The sequence below is a fragment of the Clarias gariepinus genome, chromosome 6, assembly GCF_024256425.1.
Source record: "Clarias gariepinus isolate MV-2021 ecotype Netherlands chromosome 6, CGAR_prim_01v2, whole genome shotgun sequence".
NCBI lineage: Eukaryota > Metazoa > Chordata > Actinopteri > Siluriformes > Clariidae > Clarias > Clarias gariepinus.
Window position 1 is genome coordinate 39,636,095 of NC_071105.1, and position 8,906 is coordinate 39,645,000.

General features: G+C 40.7%; 1 protein-coding gene across 2 annotated transcripts in view; it reads left to right on the plus strand.

Moving 5' to 3' along the window:
• Window positions 1–2,560: 2,560 nt before the first annotated feature.
• card14 (caspase recruitment domain family, member 14) overlaps window positions 2,561–8,906 on the plus strand; it is a 15,898-nt gene continuing 9,552 nt past the window's right edge. For both annotated transcript variants that reach the window (XM_053497779.1, XM_053497780.1), the window contains exons 1-7: window positions 2,561–2,827; window positions 5,936–6,073; window positions 6,906–7,112; window positions 7,238–7,356; window positions 7,602–7,760; window positions 7,906–8,025; window positions 8,286–8,411. In XM_053497779.1, coding sequence (XP_053353754.1) covers window positions 2,617–2,827; window positions 5,936–6,073; window positions 6,906–7,112; window positions 7,238–7,356; window positions 7,602–7,760; window positions 7,906–8,025; window positions 8,286–8,411 — 1,080 coding nt within the window. In that variant the 5' untranslated portion in view covers window positions 2,561–2,616. The remainder of the gene's footprint in view (window positions 2,828–5,935; window positions 6,074–6,905; window positions 7,113–7,237; window positions 7,357–7,601; window positions 7,761–7,905; window positions 8,026–8,285; window positions 8,412–8,906) is intronic.

Consider the following 8,906-nt stretch of genomic DNA (forward strand, 5'->3'; position numbering starts at 1 on the left):
AAGGAGGAGGAACTTTCAAACACTTTAATCTCACACGGGTACCAACATCTGTGACTTAATTTTTTGCCAAATAATGTAAGCAATCCGGGCGAGGTTCCCTATTAATTAAAATGATACCGAGTGTAACATAGTGTAACACTCAGTATAACAACATCTTTAAACAGCGCTGCACTTCTGACTGAATATAAAACCAGTTGGTCAATTTGCATTCTACTAAAACAAATAATTAAAGTTAGAGTTAAACCAATAGCAGAGCTTTAATGGTGCTTTAAGTTCTACTGTAAAATTCACAACTTCCATCATAAGCAGGACTTTCACACTGTGGTAATGGTGTTTTATAATTTTTGACTCGTACTTTATTGTCTTTATTTAAATTCAGATAAAGTTTATGGCTCAGATGTTAGATGATCTACCTACTGTATCTATGTTCTTGTATATAAACAGTGCAGCACAGACGTACACGCTGCAGGAACGAAGCCGTACTCAGGTGTGTCAGCGTTAATTAACCTGAATTCCTAAATGAAGCTACGCCTAATGAAGCTGCCATTAAGTTGGCTTGGGTTGAGCATATGTGGGTCAAGTGTGTGTGTGTGTGTGTGTGTGTGCGCGCAAGAGATAGCTCGTGCTTGCGTGGCTTCCAGTAAACTCTCCTCCTGTGCACTCCCTTCCAAATAGTATAGCGACATCTCTCACTTCCTCTTACCTGTAAGACTTTGGACCTGGCTGGTTTGCTTTAGATAGGTTCATTAATGAAGCATTCAAAAGTGTGTGTGTGTTTGAGAGAGAGAGAGAGAGAGATTTGCATTCCTGCTTTAACAACTACATTTTGCACATTCTGTAAATCCTGTGTAATTTATATCTGTTATATATTTCTGTGTGCATTTTCATAAACTAATTGGTATACCATTTTGTAAATTTGTATATTCCAACTCAAATTTTTATTGGAAATTCTATCTTGACTAGGTTAAATTATACTATCTAGTGCAATTTAAGCAGTTTTCTTCTGGGATTAATAAAGTTCTTTGAATCTTAAATCTTGAATTCTTTCCTCCTTTGTAGTGAAATCTTTCTACAGGGTCAGAAGTAATTACACATTAAAAATTAGTAATAATCCATATTTCTAATACAAAAAACTAATTTTATACTAATTAATTATAATACTTTATTACATAAAAACCAATCTTGACTTTTCAACGCAATAACTTCTTCTTGCACCGTTCACCGAGCCTGAGGTCATCGGCTTTGCATGAGTTTTTATTGTCTCCGGACGTAGTGTTGCGTTTCTCCTTTTCACTGCACGCCACCATCACTGCACAAGAACAATGAAATTCCACACTTTACTGTGCGATCGTAGCCCGACCCTGAACAGTCAAGCGGTCGGCCATCTTTGTTTACGTTGCATGTACTGGCTCTTGCGGGCCGATGCTGGTATCAATGCAGGAAATATGACATCCTATTTACTATCGTGTGTTTATTTTATCATGACTCCAGTGATACTACAGGTTGGATAGTCGTTAAATATTGCCTAGTTCATCATACTCACCCTGTACTCTGTCCTTCCATTGTAGGTCAAAGTGGCCAAGTTCTCACTGGGATTGATGTCTGGGGAATTATTAATTCCCATGAAAACATGCAGGTTAGTCTAATTGGCGTTCCCAAATTGCCCGTAGTGTGTGACTGTGCCCTGTGATGGATTGGCACCCTATAAAGTGGGATAGATGATGAGCTGGTGAGTGAGTGATGTTTGTGTTACTGCAGTAATTATATAAACAAATAGTTCCTTTAAATTACATTTTCTCATTGATTTCATTTTGTTCTAAGGTTATAACTACACACACAGATAACTACACACAATTATCTAGTAATAATAATAATAATAATAATAATAATAATTGTCATCATAACTAAACACAAATGCACATCTGTCACAGTGCACACCACTGATTCTAACATTTAATTAAAATATCAACACAGATGTTTCATTCAAAAATTATTAGATAATTGGTTATTATTAGATAATTTGTCTTAATTGGTGTTACATAGTTGTTACATTCTCCAGCTATCTGTCATGCGCACACTTACACACACACACACACACACACACACACTGGTCTTCCCCAGACCTTCATCCCCAGACTTTCTAAAATCCCAAATTGTGTTCAGTTCTCCAGATGTGGCATTGATGACGTAACCCAGTAGTTGACTGGCAGCATGCCAGGGGAGAGTTGAAAAAAACTGAATGTAATTATTAATAAAAGCCTCTGACCCCTATTAAATTGTTTGTAATTATACTTCAGTACACCAGAGTAACATCTGACACACGGATCTAAAAACACTGAAGCAGCAGCAGAACTTTGTGAAAATTAATATTTGCGTCATTCTCAAAACAAACAGAAAGTGTGTGTGTGTGTGTGTGTGTGTGTGTGTTTGTGTGGAAACATCTGAAAAATGAGGAATGCGCGCTTGCTGGGCGTGGCCCAGGGGGCGGAGTCTCACCGGCGCTCTTTGAAGGTTTTAGAAGTTCCTCGTTTAATTTGTTTTGCGCTCGCGGGTGGCGCGGGTCTGTGCGCGGGCTCTAACCTCTCTGTGTGTGTGCGCGTGTGTGTGTGTGTCAGCATGTCGGACATGGCGCACGAGCCGCCGGACTTTAAGGAGATGGGTGAGGAGGATCTGTGGGATCGGATTAACGATAACAGGCTCGCGATCTGCCTGGGCGTGCGGCCCGGCGTGCTCATCCCCTACCTGCGGCAGGCGCGCGTGCTCAACGACCTGGACGAGGACGAGATCCTCACGTGCATGAAGTTCACCAACTACAGCCTGAGGACCAGTGAGTGTGTGTGTGTGTGTGTGTGCGTGCGTGCGCGCACGTGCATAAGTGTGTGTGTATGAGGACCAGTATGTCTGTATGTGTGTAAGAGAGATAGGACAAGTGAATGTGTGTGTGTGTGCGTGCATAAGTGTGTGTGTATAAGGACCAGTATGTCTGTATGTGTGTAAGAGAGATAGGACAAGTGAATGTGTGTGTAGCTAAAGAATCTACTGCCGGGATATCAATTATATAATAATAATAATAATAATAATAATGTTAATAATAATAATAATAATAATAATAAATGGTGGCTCAGTCGGCTAAGCCTCTAAGTTATTGGTTTAGGACTCTAAGGATCTTGGTTCAAGCCCCACTGTCGGTGGGTTGCCACACCCCATAATACCCAGGGACTGCATGCAGCGGCGGTCCCAATCCCAGACAAAATGGGAGTTTTGTGTCAGGAACGGCATCCGATGTTGCCAAAAGATCTATTAATGGATCAGATGGTCCGCTGTGGAGACCCCTTGAGAGGAGCAGCCGAAAGAAAGAAAGGTTAATAGCAGTCATAAAATGAAACGTCAGTGATCACATCATCAACCCTGGATCCTCGTGCTTGGTGGGTTTCCTCCAGGTTCTCCGCTTTCCTCCCACAGTCCAAAAACATGCAGGTTAGTCTAATTGGCGTTCCCAAAATGCCCGTAGTGTGTGACTGTGCCCTGTGATGGATTGGCACCCTATAAAGTGGGATAGATAATGAGCTGGTGAGTGAGTGATGTTTGTGTTACTGCAGTAATTATATGAACAAATAGTTCCTTTAAATTACATTTTCTCATTGATTTCATTTCCTTCTAAGATAATAACTACACACACAGATAACTACACACAATTGTCTAGTAATAATAATAATAACAATAATAATAATAATAATTGCCATCATAACTAAAAACAAATGCACAACATCTGTCACAGTGCACGCCACTGATTCTAACATTTAATAAAAATGTAAACACAGGTCTTTCATTCGAAAAACAACAACAATTCAACAAAGAAATGTACAGTCTATTTTTTCTAAAATGCGCAGGTAAGACAAGGGGTGTAGTCGGTTTCTTGAACACAAGTTTTAGCTGCACCACACAATTAAACAACAAATACAATATGAACGTTATTGTATTAATACAAATGAAAAATACATAAATAATGTATTATTTTTAATTTTTAAAACAGTTATTCTGCATTTATTTCCTGTTTGAATGGGTGTGTCTTTGTTTGTTTGTTTGTTTGTTTATAAACATCTTTCCATTAACCATTAATGTAAACACTAATAACAGTAATAATAGATTAATAATATGTTAATTGTAGACCCTCACAGCTAAAGGTGCTTTTAGTCAATACTTTTCATTTCTTATTAGTAATGTGAAAAATTCTATAGAAATAATTAAAACTCACACTGGCCCAGGATGTTTGTTTGCTGATTGTTATTCATTTTATTGCCACGCCCTAAACACTGATTCATATCCTTTTAAATCCTGTTTATCGAGCCCTGAGTCAGTGTCGAAGCATTTAAAAGCACTGAGAGCACTAAAAGGTGCTGTAAGAGAAAAGCGCTATCCACCCAAAAACCATCCACTTCTGACCTGCATGAGCTGATGTGAGCTGACGTGAGCTCTCGCTCCTGAGACGAGGAGTCCAACTCCTGATCTCTTTTCAAAGACCAATGCATTACCATTGTGTCGCTCGGAGGGAAAAATCTTTAGGTAAAAGGCTTTAGGTGAGAGTTTACGTGACCTGGGAGTGGCGTAGTGCTCTGGTGATGGCGATCCCTAGTGGTGTGGAGTGGAAGTGTCAGGTTTTGACACAATGACGCTTCACTGAAAGACAACAATCAGGGGGTTCGAGTGTAAAGAATGAACTCTGTGTCAGAATGAAACATGACACGGAGTGAAACCTGATTCTGTCGACAGTGCGCCGCGTCAGACGAGCCGTGGCTGAAGGTCATCGCGTTCCTCTCGGAGTTTGGAGTATAATCACGGCACTGCGCTGTAGTAACATGTCATCTGATCCTGCTCTTCTCACATTCTTCAGTGTTTTTGTAGCGTCCCTGAAACTTCCCTGAGTTATGAATCACATATCTGGATTCTGTTCGGTCTGTTTGAGGCTGATTCATTTCCTATAACACTGTTATTTATATTAATGCACACCTTCTGATCTAATATGTTATGGTTTCCATGGTAACATCTCATACAGCACATGCTCGACCGATCATAAATTGGTTTAAAAAAATCAGTAGCGATGTAATGAAAAAAAAGAAACATGTTTGTGTAACATAAGTGTAAGGAGTCTCCAGTGTCAGAGCTTTGTAACAGTCGCAAATGTTATCAGTTAGCGACCAGCAGCACTGGGATTTCATAAAAGTGATGCGTCCGGCTTTTCTCCTCAAACAAATACAGCCAACTGACACTAATATAACCCGCTGTAACGGGTGCTACGTGTGGGTTTTGAGGAAGACATGTATGCAGAGGTGATCGTTGGTGAATACTCTTAATAGTAAACACTTAACATAAATAGACATTTACAGACGGAAGCTCACGGAACAGGAATACGGGGTATAAGGGACAACAGAGGCTAACCACGCTGAACAGGAACTAAACACTACAGACCAGACACGGACTACGCATAACAGGCTAAACCTGGACTACGCATAACAGGCTAACAGGCTAACCAGGAACAGACTGTTTTGGTGTAAAGCAGCTCGTGTGCACGTTAGAGACGGATAAAAGTCACGTGTAATTATGAATGTAAACCGTAATGACGCGTAAATCTGATCTGAGCAAAAAGTCTGAATTGTGCAACGTGGGTTGTAATGTGACCGTAGCCTCAGTGCCATGTGTGGGTGTGTCTGTGTTGTCTGAAATATGATAAAGCATTTTATTTAGCAGTGGATATAAGCTGGTGAAAATTTTAATGCATCACTAATAAATCACCAATGAAGTGAATAAAAAAGTCTGGAATATTTTTTAATCAAAAGGAATTACTCTGAGCTCTGAGTCGTCTACTAGAACAGTAATGTTAGTGTGTGTTGTTCCAGATTCCTTAATCTTGGTGCTTTGTGTGTGTGTGTGTGTGTAGGCCACATGCTGGACCTGCTGCGTATTCAGGGGCGTAACGGAGCCATGGCTCTGCTGGAGGGTCTGATGATCCACTACCCCGCCCTCTACACTAAGGTCACCGGCTGCAAACCCAGCACCGAGCCCAGCCGCTTCAGCGGTAATGCTCTTCATCATCATCATCATCATCATATTCATAACCATAATAATAATAATATGTCTTGGTAATACAGAACATTAGACTTTTGTGCCAGAAGTGGAAAAATGATGAAAGTAATAAATGAGTGAAACTGGAGATGGAGATATAGGAGCGGGAAAAATTAAAATTGTCTCTGGAATTGTCTTTAATATTAACAGCATATATAATAGATATAAAATAGATAATTATAAAAATAATTAAGCATTTTTTAATGCAGTGATAAAGTGAGATCAAACAGATGAGAGTGATAAAAAAATCTAATTTTTGTAATAAATTATAAACAAAGCAAAAAAACAAAAACAAAAGCAAAGATGCCTGCTTTAGTAAAAATATAATTAATTAAAGATGTTACAATGTGATGTTATAAAAATAACAATCCAAATAAAAAACACACGAAATTTTACAATTTTATATTTTTTGTCCTCCTCTCTCACTCTCTCATTTCCCTCAGCTTTCAATTTATAACGTGCCAAATTAATTTCATAACTATGTTTTAAATATTCAATATAATTCTATTTAAAAAAGAATCCTGTTCTTATTTAGGACATATTTTTATATTTTATACTCTCCATCACACCATGATTATTGATTTGGGATTTTTATTCTTTTTAAATCTTTTTTCTTTATTTTTACTTCGAGGTGGAGAGCGAATGATATGAAATAGAATAAAAATAAAATAAATCGTAAAAAAATGGGGAAAAATTGTAAAAAAAAAACAATAAAATGAAATGATAATTATTCTAAAATTGTTTTGTGTGTGTGTGTGTGTGTGTGTGTGTGTGTGTGTGAGCAGGGTTGATAAAGTACTCGGAGCTGACGGAGTACTTGGTGCGCGCGGTCACAGGGATGCAGAAGGAGCTGCAGACGGAGCGCGAGGAGGCGGTGCAGCTGCGCGCGCAGTGTTCCAGCCTGCAGACGGAGCTGTCGCGCGTCACACAGCAGCTGGAGGAGCAAAAAACACTGCAGACTGAACACACACGCCTGCGCAAGTCCCACGCAGGTAACACACACACACACACACACACACACACACACACACACATATACACTTGCAGGTATCTTGCAGGGACACTTTAAAGCATGAAGAAATCATGTGTGTGTGTGTGTGTGTGTGTGTGTGTGTAGATATGTACAGAGACCTGTTGAAGCTGAAGGATGAAAAGTGTGATCTGTACGTACGCTACGCCGCAGCAGTGGAGGAGAAATCAGAAGTCAACATCCGCTGCAGGGATCTTAACCTACAGGTGTGTGTGTGTGTGTGTGTGTGTGTGTGTGTGTGTGTGTGTGTGTGTGCATTGCTTATACACTGGACGCTATACTCTTTAAAAAACTTTAACACTGTCTCCATCTGTCTTTTTTCCTGTCTCACTCTCTGTCTCTCTCCCTGTGTGTCTGTCCCTCTTCTTGTCTTATTTTCTGTCTCTCTGTTTCTTTCTGTCTCCCTGTCTGTCTTTTTTCTTGTCTGTCTGTCTCCCTGTCTGTCTCTCAGGTGTATCAGCTGCAGTGTGAGCTGAGAAAGGCTCAGGTGGAGACAGACTTTCAGCGACACCGCTCAGTGAGGAGAGCGTCCGCCAGTGACGCGCAGCAGCTACGTGACGAGATCATCACACTGCGCAGACAACTGCAGCACGCTGAGAACATAACACCGGTCAGACACACACACACACACACACACACACACACACACACACACACACACACACAGACAGATATCCATTTAAAACATTCAACAAGAGACACGACAATCAATGTGTGTGTGTGTGTGTGTGTGTGTGTGTGTGTGTGTGTGTCAGGCGTGTCAGGACATCCTGGCCCAGGATTTGGAGGAATCGCGGGATTGTCGCACTGAACTCGCGGAGGAGCTGCGGAGACTTCAAGACGAGAACGAGACGCTAACAAGGGGGAGACGCGAGGTGCTCGGGCGTCTGTTATCTACCTACTTATTGTGTAACGCTGAGCAGATACAGTGCTAGGTGGCGCTAACTAGCTGGTTTTGTTCAGAAACCTCAGTTCAGTTCCTTTAGTTCCTCATGGGATTTAATCCTGTCTGAATATAAGGCTCATGACATCACAGGGTCACGTTAATAACCTGTTCTACTCCCTCTCTCTCTCTCTCTCTCTCTCTCTCTCTCTCACACACACACACACACACTCTCTTACACTCTGTCTCTAGCTGTTAGAGGAGAAGGACTGTCTGGCCCTGCAGGTGCAGAAGCTGACTCTGGACTGTGAGATGTATCAGCAGAAAAGCTCCGCCTTCCAGACCCAGTTTGGAGAGCTTCAGGCCGAGCGAGACCGGGTCGGTGTCCGTCCCACCACATCACGCTGTTACTACTGTAACTCTCTCTACCTCCTGATCTACACACACACACACACACACACACACACACACACGCTCCCAAACATTAGCTAACATGCTCATAACCCTGAACGCTAAGCGCTAGCTCCCCAATAAGCATGGTGTGTTTACATGAAAAGAGAGAGAGAGAGAGAGAACGAGCAAGAATGTAGGATTTTAAAAAAAGAGTGAAGGAAGAAAGTCAATGGCACGTTTTAGGAGAATGAAAAAAGGATACAAAAGAAGGAAAGAAGGAGGGAAAGGAAAGAGGAGGACAGAAAACAAAAGAAGTATAAATGAAAAAGAAGAAAGAGCAACCTGAAAGAGAAAAAAGGTGTGACATGTTTCAGTAGAAGAAAGTAAGAAAGGGAAAAAAGAAAGAAAGAAAGAAGTAGAAAAAAAAGAGTAGAGAGAAAATTTATTACAAAAAGAACAAAGAAATAGAAAGAAGGAGGG